This window comes from Macaca mulatta, chromosome 6, assembly GCF_049350105.2.
Source record: "Macaca mulatta isolate MMU2019108-1 chromosome 6, T2T-MMU8v2.0, whole genome shotgun sequence".
NCBI classification, from domain to species: domain Eukaryota; kingdom Metazoa; phylum Chordata; class Mammalia; order Primates; family Cercopithecidae; genus Macaca; species Macaca mulatta.
The window spans coordinates 121,723,885-121,749,796 of NC_133411.1; the positions used below are offsets into that span (position 1 = coordinate 121,723,885).

At 38.3% G+C, this 25,912-nt stretch overlaps 1 protein-coding gene across 15 annotated transcripts in view; it reads left to right on the forward strand.

Annotated features, from left to right (window-relative positions):
• The window catches only part of APC (APC regulator of WNT signaling pathway), a 142,511-nt gene that overhangs the window by 84,368 nt on the left and 32,231 nt on the right, over window positions 1-25,912 (forward strand). For all 15 annotated transcript variants that reach the window (XM_015140575.3, XM_028849654.2, XM_078005103.1 and 12 more), the window contains 2 exons: window positions 2,787-2,870; window positions 12,598-12,702. In XM_015140575.3, the coding sequence (XP_014996061.3) occupies window positions 2,787-2,870; window positions 12,598-12,702 (189 nt within the window). The remainder of the gene's footprint in view (window positions 1-2,786; window positions 2,871-12,597; window positions 12,703-25,912) is intronic.

Consider the following 25,912-nt stretch of genomic DNA (forward strand, 5'->3'; position numbering starts at 1 on the left):
AAAGGGAGGAGACAATCCAATTTAGAAATTCAGTAATTGTATGTAGCTTGGCTCTTTCTCTGAAGCTAGGAAGTATTTGCCACCTGGTTATAGAAATGATCATTCATCTTTGCAATATCTTTAGAAAACTACCAAAAGTACGGGTATTTCTTCTTCAGACGGTTTTCATACTATGAATTGGACATGGGAAGATTTGTTAATTAAAGAATATTCTTTTTTTTTTTTTCTCTATTTTTTTGAGTCTGGCTCTGTCTCCCAGACTGGAGGGCAGTGGCGCGATATCAGCTCATTGCAACCTCCACCTCCCAGGCTCAAGCCATCCTCCCTCCTCAGCTTCCCAAGTCGCTGGGACTACAGGCGCATGCCCTCATGGCTGGCGAATTTTTGTATTTTTTGTAGAGACAAGGTTTCACCATATTCCCTAGGCTGTCTCAAACTCCTGAGCTTAAGCAATCTGCCCACCTTGGCCTCCCAGTGTGCCGGGATTACAGGCCAGAGCCATGGTGCCTGGCTTGAGAATATTTTTTACCTTAAGTTTACTACTTTCAGAATCATGATAGAGAATCGGCATAGTTATATTGTTAAAAAGAAAGAAAAGAGGGAGAAAATTAAGATAGATTAATTTGGGACAGTGAGCACAGCTTCTTGTTTTATTTTTTATTTTGGGGGGTTTGTTTTTGTTTTGAGACAGAGTCTCACTCCCGCCCAGGCTGGAGTGCAGTGGCACGATCTTGGCTCACTGCAGCCTCCGCCTGCTGGGTTCAAGCGATTCTCCTGCCTCAGCCTCCTGAGTAGCTGGGATTACAGGCACGCACCACCATACCCGGCTAATTTTTTTTTTTTTTTTTTAAGTAGAGACGGGGTTTCACTGTGTTGGCCAAGGTGGTCTCGATCTTCTGACCAGTGATTCATCCGCCTCGGCCTCCTGAAGTGCTGGGATTGCAGGCGTGAGCCACTGCGCCCGGCCAGTGAGCACAACTTAAAATTTGAGTTTTTCTGTTCTTTGTTTTTCATAAGGCTGGATAATAGCAATAAACATTTTTACTATGGTAGTAAGAAAAGCATGAAGGCATTATATTTAAGTAAAACTAGATGTGATCAAAGAGTAAGTTTCATATGAACATTTTATAACTATATATTTAAAGCTAATTGCTATAGTACTTTTAATATTTATCTGTTGGGGGTGATGTTTGTTCCGAAATCTTTTATTGATGGAGAACATAACTGAAAAATGTTTGGAAACTATTCCATCTAGCTTCTGACACACACCCCTCCTTATTGAAACAGTTTACTTTTATAATATAATTTTTTATTTCTCAATATTAGGATGTCAATAACTATAGAATTATTACAGAAAATGGTACATTGTCATTACTTGTTTTTAAAACCTATGTGTTTGATTTGTCATAAACTAGCTTTATGAGAGATTTGCAAAGTCTTTATTCATAAGTGACTTGTTTTTTCCACTTTCACTAGTATTCATAAAAGTTAAAATGAAGTTTAGCTTTATAAAAAAACACACAACATATTCCCCACATTGTTTCCATTCCATGTGGTTCAGCCTGTAGTTACTGCTTTGTGGCCACTTGATGGTTTCCATATAGTGGAAAAGCAAAAGCTCTGTCCTCTTTTTGATCCTAGTGTTGGAGATAAAAATAATGTTTAGCCACAGTTAGGTACTTGGAAAGGCTGAAAAATACTACTAACTTATGACAGAAGTAACTTTGGGGAAGAGTTGGGCCTACTGTTTAAACCAGGGATCCCCAACCCCCAGGCCACGAGCAAGCATTACCACCTGAGCCCTGCCTCCTGTCACCATCAGTGGCTGCATTAGGAGTATGAACTCGCTTGTGAACGGCATGTGTGAGGAATCTAGGTTGCGGGCTCCTCATGAGAATCTATGTAATGCCTGAGAACCTGAGGTGGAGCAATTTTATCCTGAGACCTCCCCCGCCCCAGTCAGTAGAAAAATTTCTTCCATGAAACCAGTCCCTGGTGCCAAAAAGGTTGGGTATCCTGATGTTTATTAAAACAAATCAGATGTTGTTTCCCTTTACTGGTATACTATGTTTATATAAATTTATTATATTGTATTAATGTCTGGATTAATATAAAAGATTAAATGCAGGTGTAATTTTTTCTTTGCTGAAATATCTTTGAGAATAAATTTTCACAATATGTATTGTGTCAATTTTCATAATTCATGCAACACAAGATTTGATATATGACTTGTATTTCCACAGTTTTACTAAGCAGATCTAGAGATCTGTTGAATAAAGTCAGATGTATTTTTAAAAATTGAACTGACCCCAGGGCCAGGCACAGTGGCTCACGCCTGTAAGCACTTTGGGAGGCTGAGGCAGGCGGATCACAAGGGCAGGAGTTCGAGACCAGCCTGGCCAATATGGTGAAACCCCATCTCTACTAAAAATACAAAAATTAGCTGGGCATGGTGGCGTGTGCCTGTAGTCCCAGCTACGTGGGAGGCTGAGGCAGAAGAATCACTGAACCCAGAAAGCAGAGGTTGCAGTGAACTGAGATCGTGCCACTGCACTCCAGCCTGGGCAACAGAGTGAGACTCTGTCTCGAGAAAAAAAGGAAAAAGAAAAGAAAAATTGAACTGAACCCAATTTGTTATTAAAGGGTGAATATATTTATATGTCTGGCTTTTTAAATAAGAATGGTTTGGCATAACCCTGAGCTGTTAAGTGGTAGCCATAGTATGATTATTTATATTAATATTATTAATAAAAACATAACTAATTAGGTTTCTTGTTTTATTTTAGCGAAGAATAGCCAGAATTCAGCAAATTGAAAAGGACATACTTCGTATACGACAGCTTTTACAGTCCCAAGCAACAGAAGCAGAGGTTAGTAAATTACGTTTCTTGTTTGTGGGTATAAAAATAGGTAGTTAGTCTAAGAAAAGAAAATGTGTGGCCGGGCACGGTGGCTCAAGCTTGTAATCCCAGCACTTTGGGAGGCCGAGACGGGCGGATCATGAGGTCAGGAGATCGAGACCATCCTGGTGAACACGGTGAAACCCCGTCTCTACTAAAAAATACAAAAAACTAGCCGGGCGAGGTGGCGGGCGCCTGTGGTCCCAGCTACTCGGGAGGCTGAGGCAGGAGAATGGCGTAAGCCCGGGAGGCAGAGCTTGCAGTGAGCCGAGATCGCGCCACTGCACTCCAGCCTGGGTGACACAGCGAGACTCTGTCTCAAAAAAAAAAGAAAAAAAAAAAAGAAAATGTGTATAATTTAATGTGGCACCACTGGAATATGATGTTCTTTCAGAGAATTTAAATACCATAACTTTTTTTCGTGAAGTTAAATTATCAAAATTTTTTACTTTTTATTTTATCTTTTAGGCAGTTAAAATTTATAGAACTGTAAATATAGATACCTTACCTTAGCTTTCAATTTACATGTAATCAGATAGTTAATTTGGCTATTATCCAGTAAGTAAACTTTTTTATGGGTAATCCATAGTAAGACTTGTTAATACACATTTACCTGTGCTTACTCCACAAACCCCATTAAAATGATAGTGAAAGGATATAATGTAAGAGGCATTAAGACCAGGGAAGGTGACCACAGTAAAATCTGCGGCTCTGGAAAGCAGGTAAACAAGTGACAGCATTCTAGCATATCAGAGAGGGTTGACCCATAAGGCAGCAATAGAAATGAAAAGTCATGAAGCAACTAGACACCTCTGGATGTAAAAATAAAAAAAGGTTAAAAGCAGGAAGATACTTGAAACTCTGTTAAGAAGCAGATGGAGTTCCAGAACTTCACTACAATCCTGCGTAGCTAGGTGACTGCTCCTTTCCAATCCCAGCAAAAGATGAGAGCTTTTTCCTCTGGAGAGGTGGAGAGGGTAAACAAAGGGTCTTTTTTTTTTTTTTCTTTTATTTGAGTCTTGCTCTGTCGCCCAGGCTGGAGTGCAGTGGCCAGATCTCAGCTCACTGCAAGCTCCGCCTCCCGGGTTTACGTCATTCTCCTGCCTCAGCCTCCTGAGTAGCTGGGACTACAGGCGCCTGCCAACTCGCCCGGCTAGTTTTTTTGCATTTTTTAGTAGAGATGGGTTTCCCCGTCTCAACAAAGGGTCTTTGGTTAGGGGTCAGCCTTGTTTAATTGAAGGTGAGGGTATCATACAAAAAACTGAGTTAACATGAAAATTTACCTACTGAATGCTGAAACCCCCGCTAGCATGCAGGCTTATAATCTCCAGGCAAGTTTCTGGAAGGAACTTCTATAAGAAATGTGACTTGCCCTGGTTCTGCTGAGAGAACATTAAAAAGGGAGAAAAAAAAATGAGAAGAAACGTGACTAACCCAAGAAAAGAAACTTAAAGAGACTTACATGGAAAAATTCACCAACAAAACAACCCACCTAGATCACCCTACAGGGTAACTATAGTTGACAAAATCCATTCTTCAGATATAGAGCTTCATTTAACTTTTTCATAGATAGCCTGCCCTTAAGTATGAGTGGACACTAACTACCAGACAGTATAGATCCTTCTAGGAAAGTTCAATATCCAAATAAAAGGAGTTCTAAAAAGAAAATGGAGAAACTGGAGACAGGAAATTAGAGAAATAAATCAAGATTTCACAGAAATTTTAACAAGGTGCTTAGCTTTCCAAAAAATTGGTCTCTCCAGTATCTAATATCATGTATGAGAATAATCCTATACTAAGGCACATCATGAGGAAATTTCAGATCACTAGGGATAAAGAGAATATTCTAAAAACCTTCTAGGGAAGGAAGAGAAAACAAATTTTACATAAAGGAACAGGAATACAAATGCCTTTACATTTGTAACTAATAACACTGGAAACTGGGAAGTAGGGTAGCAATTTCTTAAAACCTTGTTTTTTTTTTTTTTGAAGAGACATGGAACTAAGTCTCTTAAGTTGGGTTCAGTTTTGATCCTAACTACCCAGAGTTAGAGTCAACTCCACAAGTAAAAGACAAAGTCAATCACAAGACTGTCCACTTCAAGCACCAGCCATAAGTTTTGGGTGTCCCCAAGTCACCAGGACTGCTGCCAAGCTGTCTATAAATTCCACCCCTGTGTGAGTGAGCTGTGATACCATTCCATTCTGAGACTAACTACCCAGAGTTAGCACAGCCCCAACAGGTTAAGAGCCGATTCCTTCACAAGACTGCTTCCACCTCAGATGCCAACCACAAATGTTGGGTATCTCCAAACCACTCACACTTCTGCCCAGTGGGTTACAAATTCTAGGCTTCCCACAACCCCTTCACATTCACTAATTCATTAGAATGGCTCAAAACTCACTGAAAGCTCTATACTTAGGATTAACTGTTTTATTATAAGGATACAGATCAAGAATGGCCAAATGAAGAGACACATGGGGCAAGGTCTAGGGAAGCGGGTAGGGATGAGGATGGGGGTGCAGAGATTCCATGCTTTCTCCTAGTGGAATCTAGGCATGTCACTCTTCCAGCACTTCATTGTTTTGTTTTTGTTTGAGACAGAGTCTCGCTCTATAGCCCAGGCTGGGGTGCAATGGCGTGATCTTGGCTCACTGCAACCTCCGCCTCCTGGTTCAAGCAATTCTCCTGCCTCATCCTCCCTAGTAGCTGGGATTATAGGCATCCGCCACCACGCCTGGCTAATATTTTGTATTTTTAGTAGAGATGGGGTTTCACCATATTGGCCAGGCTGGTCTCGAACTCCTGACCTTGTGATCTGCCCACCTCAGCCTCCCAAAGTGTTAATTACAGGCGTAAGCCACTGTGCCCCGCCTTTTCCAGTACTTCAGTGTATTCACCAACCAGAAAGCTACACTGAGTTTTGGTATCCATAATTTTTATTGGAATTTTATTCTGTAGGCATGATTAAATAATTGGCCACAGGAGGATTAAACTCAATTTCCAGCCTCCTTCTCTCCCTGGAGGTCAGTCTGGCCCAAAGTTCTAACTCTCTTATCACATGGTGACAGCCACCCATCCTCTTGCTATCTGGTGGCCTACCCTGAGTTGCCTTATTAGCATAACACACACCCCTATCGCTTGAGAAATTCCAAGGGTATTTGAAGCTCTCTGCCAGGTACAAGTGAACAAAGACCAGATATATTTTTTATAATACCATTCTAGCCTTTAGTCAAAGTGTTAAATCTGAGAGTGGAATAAGGACACTTTTAGATAGGCAAAGTCTCAAAAATACGTTTTTCTCATGCACCCTTTTCTGGAACCTATTAAAGCATATACTCAAGTGAAATTGAAATGTAAAGCAAGAAAAATGAATTTTTGGGACTCAAGACCCAGGTGATATAATACAAGAGAAAGAGATGAGCGAAACTGCAGAGTAAAGATGAAGGGACATCCTGAGAAAGCAACCAGTCCATATTGGAACTATTGAGAGGATTCCAGGAGAGATTAATTCCAAGAAGATGAAGTCAGCAGAATACTTGCTGTTTCTGAATGTATTGAAGGGAAAGGAAATTTACACAGTAGGAGAGAAACTGAGGATACGTCATATGTACCCAGAAAACCAAATGAACAAAACAGTAAAGATAACCTTTAACTCCATGGACAACAAGAAGTTGTAAAGGAAGGTGATCATAGTATACCACCTGCCAGCTATGATTAGAATTTAATAGTCAAAGTAATGTAAGTTGTGAAAAATTTGTGTAACAATAAAGTGGAACTGAAATAAAGCATTCAACTGAAAAATGCAGAACTAGCCATTAAAGCAGGTTATTTGGAGATCAGGGAGTGAGTATCCCCCCTTCCCCAAAAACTCAGCTGAAAGAGATTACAAAGAAAGAGTTCTTTCAAAAAACGTTTTCATCCATGTCTGGCTTTTTTAATATCTGAGGAACTTTGGATTTAGTACATCTGAATCTGCAATATGTAGAAACATGTATTTGCTAAGTAGACAGTTTAAGTAAAATGTGATAGTCATAATCCTAAAAGCAGTTTAACATGATTGTCTTAAGCCAGTATAAGTCAAATATTTGCGATTTAAAGAATGTGTTCATTTTTGCAACGGACTCTTTTTTTCTGGCCCTTTGAAAGGGCCAGGAAAAAAGCAGTATTTTTTTGCTCCTTTTCAGTTCTGTTGGTATTGATGTATGTAGCATTCTACTTACTATGACCCTTTTGGCTTTCTCCTGTAGTTTTTACTTGTGTTTTGTCCTTAAGCAAATTCTTTATGGTCTGTTTTTTAAATTATTTTTAAACAGGCAGTGTTTTGTTTTTAATTGAATAGCTTTAGTTACAGTTAGTTCTTTTCCCTCCATCTTCCTTGTATTCTGATTATTACTCTTTTGCTGCATTTGACAGGTTTTGATATTCTAAATCAATAGTCACATTTTTTCTAGTTGATTATTTTATTTGTATTATAATATACATTAGCCCTCTATTTTATTTAATGCCGTTCACCTTGAATTTCATTGTACTACCATTTATTAATAGTAATCCTCATTTTCCATTACTGTTACAAGTTTCTTTCAGGTTGGAAACTTGTTTGTGCTTCTTGTATCTGTACAAAACTTTTTATTCATATTATTGGATTTAGGGCAGACTGTCTGCTACTATGATCCAATCTCTTATTGCTTCCTTTTGTTATGATAATAGTTATATCAGTTGCATTATTCTGATAGTTTATAAATGTAAACCAAAGGAAGGTGCCATTTCACATTTAAGAAAGAACAAAACCACTTTTTACAATTTTGCTGTTTGTGATTTGTTTATTGCATTCTTGTCATTCTAATGTAAGTTAGAGGGAGAATCTAGAAGATGGAGAAAATTGGGGATTGGACACTTGCAAATTAGTTCATAGAGCAGTAGATATGAGAAAGGGAAAAGCTTCTGCCAAATAATTTCTCTATCATGAAGCATATTTCTTATAGCATTTTCTTTGGACTACCTGCATTATAACTCTGGTTTAAGATCTACATACTGGACATGATTTAAGTCTAGTAATTATTACATATGATTCAAAACTCAGAAGTTACATAAAGGTATGTGAGGCAACCAGTGCTATGACTTTCTTGTGTGTTCTTCTAGACATAGTTTATTTATTGACAAGCAAATACATTGGGAGGAATGGGAGCTGTGAGGACAATGCAGTGTGGCTTAAAAGATAATAGCAAATAAAGAATACTTACTAAAGTCACAGTATTCTTACAACTCATTAATAAAGATAAATACAACTTAGCTTTTCAGTGGGCAAAATATTTAAATAGGCATTTCACCAGAGAAGGTATATGTAGGAATGGCAAGTAAGTACATGAAAATATACTCAATCATTAAGGAAATGCAAATCAAAGCTCAAGTGAGATACTGCTTCACACCCATTATGATGGCTTTAATCATAAAGGCAATGATAAGCATTGATGAAGATGTGGAGAAGCAGGGTCCCTCATTGCTGGTGGGAATTTAAATAGTACAGCCACCATTTTAAAACAGTTGAGTGATTCCTCAAAATATTAAACATAGAGTTATGTGATTCAGCAGTCTTACTCCTAGGTATCTAGCCAAGAGAAATGAAAATACATGTGTACACAAAGACTTTGACTTGTATGTTTGTTCACTAGCAGCATTTTTTTCATAACAGCTTCAAAGTAGAAACAGTGCAAATGTGTATCAACCAGTGAATGAATAAACCAAATGTGTTATATCTCTTCAGTGGAATATTATTCAGCAATTAAAAGTAAGTTACTGATGCAGAATTTATAACATGAATGAACCTCCAGAGCATGCTAAGTAAAATAAGCCAGAGACTTAAGTCCATTTGTATCAAATGTCCAGAAAAGGCAAAGTTTCTAAAGAGAAAAAGTACATTAGTGGTTGTCTGACTATAAGTGGGAATGAGGATTAACTGTAAATGGACAGCAGGAATTTTATTGGAATGATGAAAATGTTCTAAAACTGGATTACAGCTGTGCTTGATAAATCTAAAAGTCATTTAATCGAACACTTAAAATGGATGGATTTTGTGATATTTAAATACCTTACCAAAAATTTTTTCCAGTTCTATTACCTAGAGTAGAAAACCTTGAAGAAGTTGTAAAGCAACTATGGAAATGAGGAAACTAATTAGAATTAATCTTTCATAATAGTGAGCAACCACACTTCTTTTGTCTTCAGTGTATCAAAGAGTACAGGCAGGCCTGTAACCTAGGATCAGTGAAAGAATAAAGAGAAGTGATTAGGAAAGAGGAAGGAGGAAAGAAAATGAAGATAGTAAATGTTAAATGGTAGTCTGGCTTGGAATTGCCTGAGTTGCGATTTCAGCTCTGACTCTGCCATTTACTAGATATGTGACTGAAAGCAAGTTACTTAACGTTCTCTGCACCTCCATCTCTGTATCTGTAAAATGGGGATAATGGCTGGGCACGGTGACTCATGCCTATAATCCCAGCAGTTTGGGAAACTGAGGTGGACAGATCACTTGAGGTCAGGAGTTCAAGACCAACCTGGCCAACATGGTGAAACCCTGTCTCTACTAAAAATACAAAAAATAGCCAGGCATGGTGGTGGGCACCTGTAATCCCAGCTACTCAGGAGGCTGAGGCACAAGAATTGCTTGAACCCGAGAGGTGGAGGTTGCAGTGAGCTGAGATTGTGCCACTGCACTCCAGCCTGGGCAACAGAGCAAGACTCCATCTCAAAAAATAAATAAATAAAATGGGGATAATAATACTTCATAGGGTTAGTTTGAAGATTAAATAAATCAATAAGTGCTAAGTGATTAGTACATAGTAAACATTAGTGTTTTTTTTTTTAATGTTACCATATGCGTCATCCATCACCATCGTCTGTCACATTTCTGGTTTCTTCCACTTGTCTGGTTTTGTTTGTTTGTTTGTTTGTTTTGAGACAGGGTCTCAGTCTCGCCCAGGCTGGAATGCAGTGGCGCCGTCATAGCTCACTGTAACCTCAAACTCCTAGGCTCAAGGTCTTCCTGCCTCAGCCTCCCTAAGTGCTAGTATTACAGGCGTGAGCCACTGTGCCCAGCCTCTCTGGCCTTTATAGACTCATGTTCCTGGACATTAATTAAGGGTATTTCCTAAGGCCTATTTTTCTTTTCTCTCTATATCTTCTCTTCCTAAGCAGTGTCATTTATGCTTAGGGTTTCACTGACCATCTATATGCTGATGGCTGTCAAATATATTTTTCTAGCCCTGAGCTCTATGCTAAATCTCTATGTCAGCTCTACATCCTCACTGAGTCACGTCAGAGGCACTTTAAGACCGGGTGCGGTGGCTCATGCCTGTAATCCCAGCACTTTGGGAGGCCGATGGGGATGGATCAGGAGGTCAGGAGTTCGATACCAGCCTAGCCAAAACAGTGAAACCCCATCTCTACTAAAAATACAAAAATTAGCTGGGCATGGTGTCGAGCAACTGTAATCACAGCTACTTGGGACGCTGAAGCAGGAGAATCGTTTGAACCAGGGAAGTGGAGGTTGCAGTCATCTGAGATCGCGCCATTGTACTCCAGCCTGGGTGACAGGGCAAGACTCCATCTCAAAAAAAAAAAAAGGCACTTGGATATTACTCAACACATTCAACACATAATTAATAATCTGCTCCTCCTAAGCACTCTTTACTACCCCACCTTCCAACAAAAATCCCTCATCCTTCCTCAGTATTACCTATCTCTGTGAGTAGCACCATCATTATTGAATTGTGTGAGCTAAGGAACATAGGAGTAATACTCGACACCAGACCTCTTCCTCCACTCCCCATATCCTATCTGTCAGTGAATCCAATCAGATTTACTTCTGTGTCTCCACTTCTTTCATCTCTGTCACTGCTTTCCTAGTGCACAGTGTCACTGTCTCACAACTTACGTTAATACAGTAGCCTCCTAACTGGTCTTTCCTATGTTTCCTCCCTACTTAGACCATTTAAAATTTGACTTGAAAAATAAATTTACATGCAACTTTTTCCATGAATATATTAGTATTAATTATATGGGGGCGATCATGCAGTGGCCTCACTATAACTTATAAGTAGAAAAGGCAAGAATACCATCTAAGAATCACAGAAAAAGGCATTAAAATCAGATTTTTTTTTTTTTTACCATATTCTTTTTGTTCTACTTTCCTCCTTATTTTTGGTGCTTTATCCACACCATGATTCTTTGACATGCTAAAACAAGCCACGCTCCCTCCTACCCTGGGTCCTCTGCATATGATCTGTTTTACCCAGAACACTCATCCTCTACTCTTCCTTGCCTAGTTAACTCCTATTTATTCTTCAAGTCTTTACTCAAACAGCACTTCCCAAGAGAGCTCTTCCAAACCTCCAGACTATTTCATTTCTCTCTGTTATATATACTTACAGCACCTTGTACCCTTCTTTCATAGCATTTGTCAATTTTACCTTTATTATTTCTGTCATTATTTGACAGTGTCCCTGACTAAACTGTAAGGTCCAAGATAGCATAGAACAAAGTCTAGTTTTGCTAGCACTGTATTCCCCAGCATCTAATGCAAGTAACTAACGTAGTAGATGGTCAGTAATTTTCTTCAAATATATTGACATCTTCACTTATGTTAATGTCAAATCTTTGTGGTCTTAGATTCATTTTGTCACTAGGTTGACTTTATATATGTATATCTATTTTTGTGGATTTCATTGAATTCTATAGCATGATTTTCAGATGGTACTAATTATTCTTATATTTCTGGATTACTGAGTGCTACCTCACTTTTGCCAGAATATAACTAATACTAGTTTATTGATGGAAATGTTGCATATAAATCAATTTTTTAAGTCACAATTTTAAAATGTTCTAGGAAAGCTTGATGTTTAAAGAAATTCCATTAGGAATCACTGTTATTTAATTATCCACTGTTAGGTCAGATTTTTAATGCATAATTTTTATTTTAGATATTGTTTTCCTAGAACAAGCATATAGGTGCTTCTATAAAAGACAGTGAGAAATTCTTTTATTTCTTTAATTTTGTGCTGGTATTTTAATACAGTGATTGCTTTGTACTAGAGATAATCTATCTTGAAATGACTGCTTTTACTGGATATAATCTGTCATTTTAATTTCCTGTTAACAGATGGTGATTGCATTAGAAAAGGCTTTGGGTTTTATTCATATCAGAATCTAAGAGCCTATCATTTTATTTCACCTAACTTATATTAGAAGATATACATATATATATGTATATATTCTGTGTATAAATATACCTAAGTAGAAGATATTTGTAAGCTTAGGTAATAGTTTTAACTGTTGTTATTTACAGCTCCATTAATTGTCAGAATCATGTAACCTTACAGAAAAGATAGTTATTTGTTCTACTTGGGTTATGTTCCTGATAGTAATGTGAGCGCAGCTGGTAGAGGATGGCATTCCGTCTCAGGAAATCCTTTGTCTTGTGCAGCTCTAATGCTCAAGGGACACACTTCACTTTCCTCTTACCGAGATAGTCGACCGCCAATCATACTGGAGGTTATGAAGTGTAACACGCAGTTCCATGCCTTTATCAGTCTGTATAATTGACGTATTCAGAGCTTTAAAACAAAAAAGAAAAAAAGCTGTGAACTAAGAAAGCCTACACCATTTTTGCTTGTAATGATGTTAACTCCATGTTAACAGAGGTCATCTCAGAACAAGCATGAAACCGGCTCACATGATGCTGAGCGGCAGAATGAAGGTCAAGGAGTGGCAGAAATCAACATGGCAACTTCTGGTAATGGTCAGGTAAATAAATTATTTTATCGTATTTTTGAAATTATTTAAATATCAGAAAAGTATGAAGCAAGATGGTTCTCAGAATGATCTATAAATCTTACCTATTTTCTTAGTCCTGAATGCATATTTCCAGAAGCATTCAGTACCAGCGTGCTGTCATTTCTCTTTATTATGTCAACAATAATGCTGTCAAGATCTTCTAGACCTATTTCTGTGGCTGTAGTTTGTGTTTTAGTTTAAAATGATTGTGAGTAGTTTTTTTTAATAACTCTAAGCTGCATTTTCGTTATATGTATGATTTGACCTAGTTATTTTTGCTTGCCTTGAATAGATTTGCTCTTTCACTAAGACATTCAATGTAAAGACATTTTTATGGGTTTTTTTAAGTTATAAAGGCTTTGTTATTTCCTGTTGTATTTAAAGATTATTTAAATCTAGAAATCCAAGTCTTACTGAAAAAGATAATTGTAATGCACACAAAAAAGTAAAGAGACATGGCCTAATTGTGCTTAACTATTACCACATCATTTTCAGCAAAATTATGAAAGTAAGCTTTTTTTTTTTACACACAGAACTATTATCTTGTTATGCTACTATCAGTTGTCTATTAGATTTTTATTGAAATACAGCCCAATATGATAGAATTTTTCTTTAGGGTGTTCTGTATCCTCCATATTTTCTTCAGTGAATACGTTTATAGTGTAAATGAATGACTTTTTAAAAACAGAATTTCACCAAATTGTTCTTAAAGGTAATTTTTCTACTGTTGATACAGAAAATTTTCTTAGTCTCTCTAGGTTACTTTTGGTAGTATTGTTTTTAAGAATATGCTTCTATTAGTTCATTAAAATGTAAAGCTTAAAATGTCTTATTCTTAAGTATTTAAATTCGTTTTACTGAGTCAAAATAAACATACCTCATTCAGTGTTACTAATTAGCATTATACTAGAAAACAAGTGGTAAATTAGGACAAAGGCAATTACATTTAAACAGCACATTTGAGTTGTTTATCTGTCTTTTGCCTAGGGAATTAGTTGGAACATTATATATTCCTACACATATGTAGGAGGAAGAAAAATTCAATCTTATATGACAGAAAAAAATATTTCCATAGGAATAGACCAACTCTTAGTGCTTTGGGTCATCTTCCAATTATTATGTACTTTGGAAACCTTACCTATCCAGTAAGCTGGCTATGATAAATTGGATCCATATTACACTTACTATATCAAAATAAATTCTAAGTAGATTAGATTTAAAGTCAAAATGAAAACTATTAAAAATATAAAAAAATTAGAAGAAAATGTGGGTAGCATTTTTATAATCATGATGTAGGTAGGAGACCCATAGAGAAGGGATTAATAGATTTCACATTACAGCACGAGACTTAGTATGCCAGGAAATCATAGCGAGACTCCAAAACAAATGACCAAGATCACATTATTTGCAAACATTTATGACATGTAAAAAGTTAAAATTCAAGATGCAAAAAACAGTATTTATATAACAACTATTTATTTAAATAGTATCTTAAAATGGTCTCACGCCATCGTAGAAGTAAAAAAATAGTAATTTTAAAAATAAAATTAAAATGAGCAAAGGACATGAACAGGAAATAAAAGAAGAAATTAAAATGACTTGTAAACATGGAAAGATGATCACCTTTACTAATCATGATATATAAATACAAATTAAAACTAAAATGAGATTTTGTGGGGGGGCCATTGGGTTAGCAAAGATCAATAACACTCAGTATTAGTAATGGTGAGCAAACAGGCATTCTCTTATATCACTTTTAATTGTATGACATGAAACAGCCTTTTGGGAGAGCAATTTTGTCAAATGCATCTAACATCATATATGATGTGCCTGTTGTGAAGCTCATCATTGCAACATCTAAGATTTTATGCTAATGAGATAATCAGTCAAGAGTAATCAGACATGTTTGAAGAGATTCATCATAATATTAACAATAGCAAAAAGTTAGAAATAACCTAAATGGACATTGGTCATAAATTGGTTAAATTATTAGTTAGTCAGCCGTAGGTTAGTTAAGTGGTTCTGGAGTCACCAAACGTAGGAAATCACACTCCCTCACTAACTAGCTTAGTAACAAAAAGTCTCTGAGCTTTAATGTTTCCTCTTTAGTAAAATAAAATGATGATAAAACCTCTACCTCAGAACAGTTGGGAGAGTGAAATGCAAGATACACTTAACACAGTCCCTGGCATATAGTCAGTGCTTAGTAAAAGGTAACAGATGCTGTTGTTAACAATTGTTAATTATCTTTAACAAATATGTATTATATGCCAAATACTGTATTGGACTCTAGAATTGATAATTGAAGAGTACAGACAGTCCTTGGCCTCATGGAACCTATATGGTACATCCATGCAAATATTAAAAATGATAAATTACATCTCTGTTTAAAGATCTAATTTTTAGCCTTCAGCATTGCCTTTTCTAGTATATCCTCCATATTATAGTCAGTTATTCTTCTAAAACACAAATCTGATTATATCGCTTATTTGTTTAAACCTTTCAGTGGCTACTCACTTCACGTATATTAGAATCCAGATTCTTCATGTTGCTTGCTCTTCCAAGAGTATCTCATAATATTTGCCCCCATTTCTCACCACTCCCTCAACTTCAACTTCTTCAGTTCCTTGAGTATGTCCAGGCCTTCCACAGGACATTCCTTTTGCCTAGAACTCTCTTCTGCTTCAGTTCATATTATATGTTTTACTCATCCTTCCCCACAATTTAAATGTCACTTCTTCCTGGACATTTTCCTTGTCTCCACCTATCTGGAATAAATAAATTACTCTTTGATACTCTGTATTCCTGCTCTCAAGAGTGCTTAGCACAATTTTTCAATGGTTTAATTGTCTTCCTTCCTTTTTAAAGTCCTTTAAGCCACACCTGCTCCCCACTGTATGCCAGACAACTAATATATACCTGGCAGAGAGCATTTATGTTGAATATTAATAAATATTATCGACTTAGGTAATTATAACATTTTTTCTGAGACGGAGTCTTGCTCCGTCGCCAGGCTAGAATGCAATGGTGCGATCTCAGTTAACTACAACCTCTGCCTCCCAGGTTCAAGCAATTCTCCTGCCTCAGCCTCCCGAGTAGCTGGGACTACAGGTGCCCACCACCATACCCAGCTAATTTTTGTATTTTTAGTAGATACAGGGTTTCACCGTGTTGACCAGGATAGTCTCAATCTCTCCACCTCGTGATCCGCCTGCGTCGGCCTCCCAAATTGCTGGCATTGCAAGCATGAGCCCCTGCGCCCGGCCAATTACGACTTTTTTAGTTTTAAAAAAGCAAGTGTGCTGGGCGTGGTGGCTTACACCTATAATCTCAACACTTAGAGAGGCCAAGCGGGAAGGATTGCTTGAGGGTAGAAGTTCGAGTTCAGCCTGGGCAACATAGGGAGACTTCGTCTCTACAAAAAAAAAATAAAATAAAAATTAGCCATGTGTGGTAGTCCCAGCTACTTGGGAGGCCGTGTGGGAGGATCACTTGAGCCTGGGAGGTCAAGGCTGCAGTGGGCTATGATCACGCCACTGCATTCCAGCCTGGGTAACAGGGCAAAAAATATTTTTTTATTTTTATTTTTTGTCTAAAAAATAAAAATTTAAAAGCAAGTGTGTATGATCTCATTATACATATGTATGATGTGTGTATATGCATAGAGAAATGTGCGGGAGAATGTTCTTTAAAATGTTTTCAATAGTTACCTCTGAGTGCTGGGATTTTTGTGGGTTTTACTTTCTTATTCTTTTGTGTATTTTTTATTTTTTGTAATGAATGTGTATTATTATAATTTATAACAACTAAAAACCATTTTCATTTTGGGAAAATAGAAGAAAGCACTGTCTTGATTTCCATTGTGTGGTAGTTTAGGTTGTCTTACTTCAGAGTCCTACCATGACATACATCATGTCTTTGATGTCAGTATAGGGATGGCAGAGAAGAAGATCTATTGAAAATAGTAAATCAGGGCCCGGTATTCATTCCTTCTTTAAGTGATGAACTCTGATAGTGCTATGGATTCAGAGGTAAACATAAGCATGTTTGTTTAGCAGTAGCAATCGTAGACTTGCCCACCAAATTGGTGTTTGTATGACACTAATGCTGCTAATACTATCTGGTTACTTTCAGTCACTGTTTTGTTTTTGTTTTTTTCTTTTTCTTTTTTATTATAATTTAAGTTCTAGGGTACATGTGCACAACGTGCTGGTTTGTTACATATATATACATGTGCCATGTTGGTGTGCTGCACCCATTAACTCGTCATTTCCATTAGGTATATCTCCTAATGCTATCCCTCCCCCCTCCCCCAACCCCACAACAGGCCCCGGTGTGTCATGTTCCCCTTCCTATGTCCAAGTGTTCTCATTGTTCAGTTCCCACCTATGAGTGAGAACATGCGGTGTTTGGTTTTCTGTTTTTGCGATAGTTTGCTGAGAATGATGGTTTCCAGCTGCATCCATGTCCCTACAAAGGACACGAACTCATCCTTTTTATGACTGCATAGTATTCCATGGTGTATATGTGCCACATTTTCTTAATCCAGTCTATCATTGATGGACATTTGGGTTGGTTCCAAGTCTTTGCTATTGTGAATAGTGCCGCAATAAACATATGTGTGCATATATCTTTATAGCAGCATGATTTATAATCCTTTGGGTATATACCCAGTAATGGGATGGCTGGGTCAAATGGTATTTCTAGTTCTAGATCCTTGAGGAATCGCCACACTGTCTTACGCTAATGGTTGAACTAGTTTACGGTCCTGCCAACAGTGTAAAAGCGTTCCTATTTCTCTGCATCCTCTCCAGTACCTGTTGTTTCCTGACTTTTTAATGATCGCCATTCTAACTGGTGTGAGATGGTATCTCATTGTGGTTTTTATTTGCATTTCTCTGATGGCTAGTGATGATGAGCATTTTTTCATGTGTCTGTTGGCTGCATAAATGTCTTCTTTTGAGAAGTGTTGTTCATATCCTTTGCCCACTTTTTGATGGGGTTGTTTGCTTTTTTCTTGTAAATTTGTTTGAGTTTTTTGTAGGTTCTGGATATTAGCCCTTTGTCAGATGAGTAGATTGCAAAAATTTTCTCCCATTCTGTAGGTTGCCTGTTCACTCTGATGGTAGTTTCTTTTGCTGTGCAGACGCTCTTTAGTTTAATTAGATCCCATTTGTCTATTTTGGCTTTTGTTGCCATTGCTTTTGGTGTTTTAGACATGAAGTCCTTGCCCATGCCTATGTCCTGAATGGTATTGCCTAGGTTTTCTTCTAGGGTTTTTATGGTTTTAGGTCTAACATTTAAGTCTCTAATCCATCTTGAATTAATTTTTGTGTAAGGTATAAGGAAGGGATCCAGTTTCAGCTTTCTACTAATGGCTAGCCAGATTTCCTAGCACCATTTATTAAATAGGGAATCCTTTCCCCATTTCTTGTTTTTGTCAGGTTTGTCAAAGATCAGATGGTTGTAGATGTGTGGTATTATTTCTGAGGGCTCTGCTCTGTTCCATTGGTCTATATCTCTGTTTTGGTAATAGTACCATGCTGTTTTGGTTACTGTAGCCTTGTAATATAGTTTGAAGTCAGGTAGTGTGATGCCTCCAGCTTTGTTCTTTTGGCTTAGAACTGTCTTGGCAATGTGGGCTCTTTTTCGGTTCCATATGAACTTTAAAGTAGTTTTTTCCAATTCTGTGAAGAAAGTCATTGGTAGCCTAATGGGGATGGCATTGCATCTATAAATTACCTTGGGCAGTATGGCCATTTTCACAATACTGATTCTTCCTAATCGTGAGCATGGAATGTTCTTACATTTGTTTGTGTCCTCTTTAATTTCATTGAGCAGTGGTTTGTAGTTCTCCTTGAAGAGGTCCTTCGCATCCCTTGTAAGTTGGATTCCTAGGTATTTAATTCTCTTTGAAGCAATTGTGAATGGGAGTTCACTCATGATTTGGCTGTTTGTCTGTTATTGTTGTATATGAATGCTAGTGACTTTTGCACATTGATTTTGTATCCTGAGACTTTGCTGAAGTTGCTTATCAGCTTAAGGAGATTTTGGGCTGAGACGATGGGGTTTTCTAAATATACAATCATGTCTTCAGTCACTGTTTTAAAACAATATTGCAGCTATTCCGAGATCCTGATGTAAATGTGCGACCTGTATCTGTGGGACCGTGATTTGTTGTTCCAATAGTCCTTTCATCTAAATAGGATCTATACATATGACCGCCTCTTGGGATTGATTAGTTTGTTTTGTTTTATTATTTGCTCAAAAGACAGCCACCAACACTAACTGAAAATGAAAATCAGTCTCTTTGACTTTCTCAGGATCACAGCAGTGTGCTCTGCCAAAGTTTTGTCCTAGAGTAATTCTCTTCACCACCACGTGGGAATGTATTCTACCCCTTCTCTCACCTGGTTTCCTGCCCACAATTGTTCTCTTTGAAAAATCCTTCATTGGCTTCCCTTGATTGTTAGAAAAATGATAACCATTTATTGTGACTCAGGCAACTTGGCCCCTACCTATCTTGTCAGCTTTATGTCGCATCTTGCTCTCACATCTCCATACTGGCCTTCTCTCAGTACCTCATATTTACTGGGCCTTCTCCTACCACAGCCTGTACACATGTATAACTGTTTCATGTAGTGCTTGGTTCATCCCATTTTGCTCAGTTAGCACCAGTTCATGTGTGTCGGAGCTTAGGCACCAGTTTCTCAGAGAGGCTCGGCTAGATCAAATCTCACTATCATAGGCTGTCACAGCATGTTCCTCTCCTTTGAAGATTACTACATTTGCAGTTTTACATTAATTTGTGTGATGACTTGATTAGTATTTTTGTTTCCCCCACTAGACTGTAAGCTCCAGAATGGCACGGATTCTATCTAGTTTTGTTATTTTCATACCCCCACAGTTCCTGATAAATAGTAGATAACAATAAATATTTGGTGTGTGGAAGGCCGACTAATATCCCTGCTAAATAAAGGGTTTCTTGATCTGTTTTTACTCTCTCATGGAAGTTAAATGGAAGGAAAAGCTTAGGAGTAAATTATACAGGCCAGATCCCTGTTTGCTTAGCATATAACTATGTGTATAATTTATTAGTTGGTTCTCAACTTTATTTATTTATTTATTTATTTTTTGAGACAGGGTCTCACTCTGTCACTGTACTCTGACTGGAGTACAGTGGTGCAGTCTCGGCTCATTGAAATCTCTGTCTCCCAGGCTGAAGCCATTCCTCCACCTCAGCCTCTTAGATAGCTGGGACCACAGGTGCATACCACTGCGCCTGGCTGATTTTTTAATTTTTTATAGAGACAGGATCTCACTGTGTTGTCCAGGCTGGTTTTCAATTCCCAAGCTCAAGTAATCCTCCAACATTGGCCTCCCAAAGTGCTGGGATTGGCTGGGCACGATGCTCACACATGTAATCCCAGCACTTTGGGAGGCTGAGATGGGTGGATCACTTGAGGTCAGGAGTTCGAGACCAGCCTGGCCAACATGACAAAACCTCGTTTCTACTAAAAATACAAAAATTAGCTGGGCTTGGTGGCATGCACCTGTAATCCCAGCTACTTGGGAGGCTGAGGCAGGAAAATCGCTTGAACCCAGGAGGTGGAGGTTGCGGTGAGTTGAGATTGTGCCACTGCACTCCAGCCTGGGTAACAGAGCAAGACTCTGTCTCAAGAAAAAAAAAAAAAAAAAAAAAGGTAAAACCAAAGTGCTGAGACTGCAGGCGTGCACCACCATGCCCAGCCCTTGGAAAGTTTTAACTAAATATCTTCTATACGTCAGAGTGTTTCTATGACAATTATAATTTGACAGTTTACTATGGTAATTGTATGTTAGAGAGTTCTAGGTTTTTGTAATTTGTTATTTGGGGAATTTAAGAAATTAGTTTTTCCAGTACTTTTTATTCTTCTTATAAGTTACATTGTTACTTTTGAATCAACCTTATATAATTTTTTACATAAACATTATTTTTTATACTATACTAAAACTTACTTCTGTCATTTAATAATACTTCTGAGATATCTTTTCCTATCTATATATGGTTTATAGATATGGAAGTTTTTAATCCATTTTTTCTTTCACTCTTTTTTCTTTTTTTCAAGCAACCCCAGCTTTTCTATTTGAAATTTAGAACCAGGTCTCTGGTAATAGCCAGTATATAATAATAAAGTTCAATTAAAAATAGGAAAAAGATGGAATGATAGAAAAACCCACTCTGCTGCCACTGGTTTTTAAAACTTTTTCTTATGGAAAATTTTAAACATATACAAAGACAATAATATAGTGGTTCATATCCACATATAACCCATTCACTTTAACCTCCCAATTTACTTTTTAACAAGATTCCAGGCATCATCATCACTTCTTCCCTATTTCACTGTGTATTTACAAAAGATAAAAGTACTTATTAGAAATATATAACTGGCCAGGTGCGGTGGCTCACACCTGTAATCTCAGCATTTCCGGAGGCTGGGGCGAGCGGATAACTTGAGGTCAGGAGTTCGAGACCAGCCTGGCCAACATGGTGAAACCCTGTCTCTACTGAAAATACAAAAATTAGCCGGGAGTGGTGGTGTGCACCTGTAGTCCCAGGTACTCGGGAAACTGAGGCAGGAGAGTCACTTGAATCCAGGAGGCAGAGGTTGCAGTGAACCAAGATAGCGCCACTGCACTCTGGCCTGGGCAAGAAAGTGAGACTCTGTCTCAAAAAAATTAAAAAATTAATAAATAACTGCAGTGCCATTATTACATCTCCAAAGACTCTGACAGTAATTGTTTTAATAGCATCATCTATCCAGTCAGTATTCAAACTTGTAGTTGTTTCATGTCTTTTTCACAGTTTATTTGCCTCAGGGTCCAGATAAGGTCCGTGAATAGGAATTAGTGTATCTCTGATGTCATTCTAATCTGTATGTTCCTTCTTTTTGTTTTATGGACACTTAGTTATTGAAGAACTAAAGTTGTTTTTCTTTTTTCTTTATGGTTTCCTGGCGTTTTATTTTTGTTTTTGTTTTTTTAGTCAGGATCTCACTCTGTCACCCAGGCTAGAGTGCGGTGGCACAATGACAGCTCACTGCAGCCTTGAACACCTGGGCTCAAGCAATCCTCTCTAGTAGCTGGCACTATAGGTGCTCACCACCATGCCCTAGGCCTCCCTCTGTTCCCCAGGCTGGTCTTGAACTCAAACTGATCTCAAGCAGCCCTTCTGCCTCAGCCTCCTGAGTTGCTGGGATTACAGGTGTGAGCCATCATGCCTGGCTTCCAAAGGTTTTTTTTTATAGTGTCTCATACTCTCGGTTTTGCTGATAACTCCCCATGATATACTTCAACATGTTTCTTTATAATCTGTATGTCCTATAAATTAGTAGATTTCAGTATCTGAGAATATTCAAGAAGTAGAATCAGTCAAGCTTAGGGATTGGATATGAGTGTTTAGGGGGAAGGAGAAGTCAAGAATTACTCCTAGGTTTCTGTTAGGCAGCTAGAAGGGTAGTGATGCAATTTAGTAATAACGCTAGATAAGGAGGAGGTTTGTGAGAGAAAATAAGAGTCTAGTTTTGAAAAAATGTTAAGTTTAACTTTAAAGATGTTAGGTCTGAGACATCAAAGCAGAAATGCAGCTGGGTGCAGTAGCTCACGCCTGTAATCCCAGCACTTTCGGAAGCAAAGGCAGGTGAATCACTTGAACCCAAGAGTTTGAGACCAGTCTCGGCAACATAGGGAGACCCTGTCTCTACAAAAAATACAAAAAGAAAAAAAAAAATTACTCACGCGTGGTGGCATGTGCCTGCAGTCCCAGCTACTTGGGAGGCCGAGGTGGATTATCTGACCCTGGAAGGTCAAGACTGCAGTGAGCTGAAATCATGCCACTGCACTCCAGCCTAGGCAACAGAGTGAAACCCTGTCTCAAAAAAATAAACACACAAAGTAGAAATATGAGGTAGGCTATTAGATTTGGAATTGAGAGGAAGGGTAAAGAATTGGTAATTAAAGGTATTAAAGATTTTTACATCCCCAGTGAGTATACAGTGAGAAGATGAATACCTAGGCTAAATATCCAAAGCAGTAGCATAATATTGTTCCAAAAAAGAGGGAAAAGTTAACAATTTCCACAACTGCCACGAGGACTAAAAAATCACCTTGGGTTTCACCAAAAAAAAAAAAAAAAAAAAAAAAAAAAATGTTCATTGCTGATCTTGTCAAATGCAATTTCCTTGGGCCTTCTTTCCTACTATATTATATTGGAGTGAGCTGAAATTAAATGGAAGGTTAAAAAGTAGAAGAGAAGCAGCCAGGCATGATGGCTCACACCTATAATCCAGCACTTTGGGAGGCCGAGATGGGCAGATCATGAGGTCAGGAGATCAAGACCGTCCTGGCCAACATGGTGAAACCCGTCTCTACTAAAAATACAAAAATTAGCTGGGCATGGCAGCATGTGCCTGTAATCCCAGCTACTCGGGAGGCTGAGGCAGGAGAATCGCTTGAACCCGGGAATCAGAAGTTGCAGTGAGCCGAGGTCCTGCCACTGCACTTCAGCCTGGCGACAGAGCAAGACTCTATCTGAAAACAAAAAGTAGAAGAAAGCAATTTTAGCTAACTGTAAAGATGTCTAGATGTGAACTGCCCAAGAGAGAAAAGATCATTAACTGATACAGACTATAAGTTTGAGAGAAAATTTGTTTCTGTTTTTTAAGATAGAAAAGATGAGGATGTTTGAATGCTGATGGAAAGGAGCCAGTAGAGAAGAGTTGAAGATCACTAAGATCAAAGAGAAATGAGAGAAAGGATCCAGAGCACATCTAAAGGGATGGACCTTAGATAGGAGGAGGGGAACTCTGATTTCACAGCAGAAGGTGGAGATGGATATATATGCAGGTAATTTTAAGGTTCTGGTTAGCAAGAAGTTGAGGAAATTTTGTCTGTTGGCTTCTATTTTTCTATAAAGTAGAAGTTATATGCAGTAAGAGAAGAAGAGACACAGTTTTGTATAATACAAAATGAAGGATATCAGAAATAGCCAAAGAAAGGAGAGCTGACAAGGGAAACAAAAAGATGGCAGTTATGGCATGGAGGGTCTAGGTATATTGGTGACCATAAATGTATATCGACAGCATCCTAGCGAGTTACATAAGTTTCTCACATGCTCACATTTCTTGAATGCTGCCCGGCACTTCATGTCAGGGTGTAGAGAAAACAGACAGTTGGATTCATCTGTAGTTGCAATGTTTCCAGACAAGTGGGATAGAATAACTGCAGTGCAAAGCTGTTAAAAACTAGGAAGAGAATTATGAAAGTGATAACCAAAAGAAATCCAACCTGAAATATATAGAAATATGTTGGATTTACTAGTCATTTCAAAGAAGCAATGTCTTACTTGTGGTCAGGAGTTTGAGACCAGCTTGGTCAACATGGTGAAACCCTGTCTCTACTAAAAACACAAAAATTAGCCAGGAGTGGTGGCACATGCCTATAATCCCAGCTACTCTGGAGGCTGAGGCAGGAGAGTCACTTGAACCTGGGAGCCAGAGCTGGTAGTGAGCTGAGATCATACCACTGCACTCTACCCTGGGCAACAGAGCAAGACTCCATCTCAAAAAAAAAAAAAAAAAAAAAAAAAAAAAAGCAACGTCTTAGAGAAAGTTGAAGACCAGGAAATAAAAGGAGCATGAAGTAAAAAGTTGAGGATGTATGGGTATTTATAAAGCATTTAGCGTGGATTCTACAGGAAGGTTGGATAGGAAAAAGGACAGTGGGAAATAGGGTCTCACACAGTTTGACACTGAGAGTCAGGAATGATACAGCAAGTGCTTCTATCTTTGGACAGTGAGCAAGGCTGATTCAAGGGATGTGCAATCATGACTGACTGAGCAGGTCTTGAGGTTGTGAGAAAGTCCATCACACTCAAGTTTCTTCAGAATTTAGTTATGAGTTGGGTGGGAAACAATTCTTAGGAAGTTATTAACCATTTCTTGTGGATAGGGAGACTCTGGTCCCTCTGAAAGTCACTCTGAAAGAAGTTGGCTCAGGTCTAGCCTTAATAAAACACCTAAGAAAGATTCTCATGGACCAAGTTCTAGGCTCATAGAGAGTACGGGTATGTGTACCCCTTGGTATCTCCTAATAATAAATACATCTAAATTTCTCCTGAGACAGATGGGGAATGAGGAGTGTCTCAAAATCCAGAAGCTACATAGGAAGATAACTAAGACTGAAGCTTAGAAAATATTTGGTGTCTACACTGAAATGAATGTCAGAAACATGTTTTATTGTGGAAACAAGTTTTCCCTTGTTTCGTAATTAAACCTCCTGTTTTCTTTTGTTTCAAGTAGTACATTAGTTAGCTATTGCTGCATAACAAATTGCCCCCAAAACTTAACAGCATTACTAGACACTTATTTTTGCTTCTATGGATCACAAATCCTGGTGCAGCTGAGCTGCCTGTCTCTGGTTCAGGGTTTCCCACAAGACTTCAGGGTATTGGCTGGGGCTGCAGTCATCTCAGGGCATAACCGGAGGATCTGCTTCTAAGCTCACTTATGGCTATTGAAGGCCTCAGATCCTCACTGGGTGTCAGCCAGAGAGACATCAGTTCTTTGTTACATGGGCCTCACCACAGGGCAGTTCACAGCATAGTAACTGGCTTCCCTCAGAGGGAACAAGAGAGGTGCCCAAGATGGAAGCCACGTCTTTGTAACCTTACCTTGAGAGTGCTTCTCATCACTTCTGTAGCATTTTATTCACTAGAAGCAAGTCACTAAATCTAGCCAAGACTAAAGGGGAAGGAATTACAAAAGGGCATGAATACCAGGAGGCAAAGATCTATCTCGGAGGCTACCTACAAACAGTAAAGATATTTAGACATCTTCAAAGATTGTGTGTTTGCTTCAGGACAAAGACTCATTTCCCTTCTATAGACCAAGAAAAAGGTTCCTTGTCTGAATTTACTAAAAAAGCCCCAACTATCCTCCTTAGCCTGAGTCTCGGTCCCTCAGATCTACCTCTATTAATTACAACCAGAGTGAGCTCCTTATGTTCAGATTTATTTGTAGTTCTCCCTCCCCTTCCTCTCCACACACACACAAACACAAATATACCATGTTCTTTCTGACCCTTGCTTATGCCTCTGCCTCTGCCTGGGCTGCCTTGTGGCTAATCTCCCTCATTCTTATTA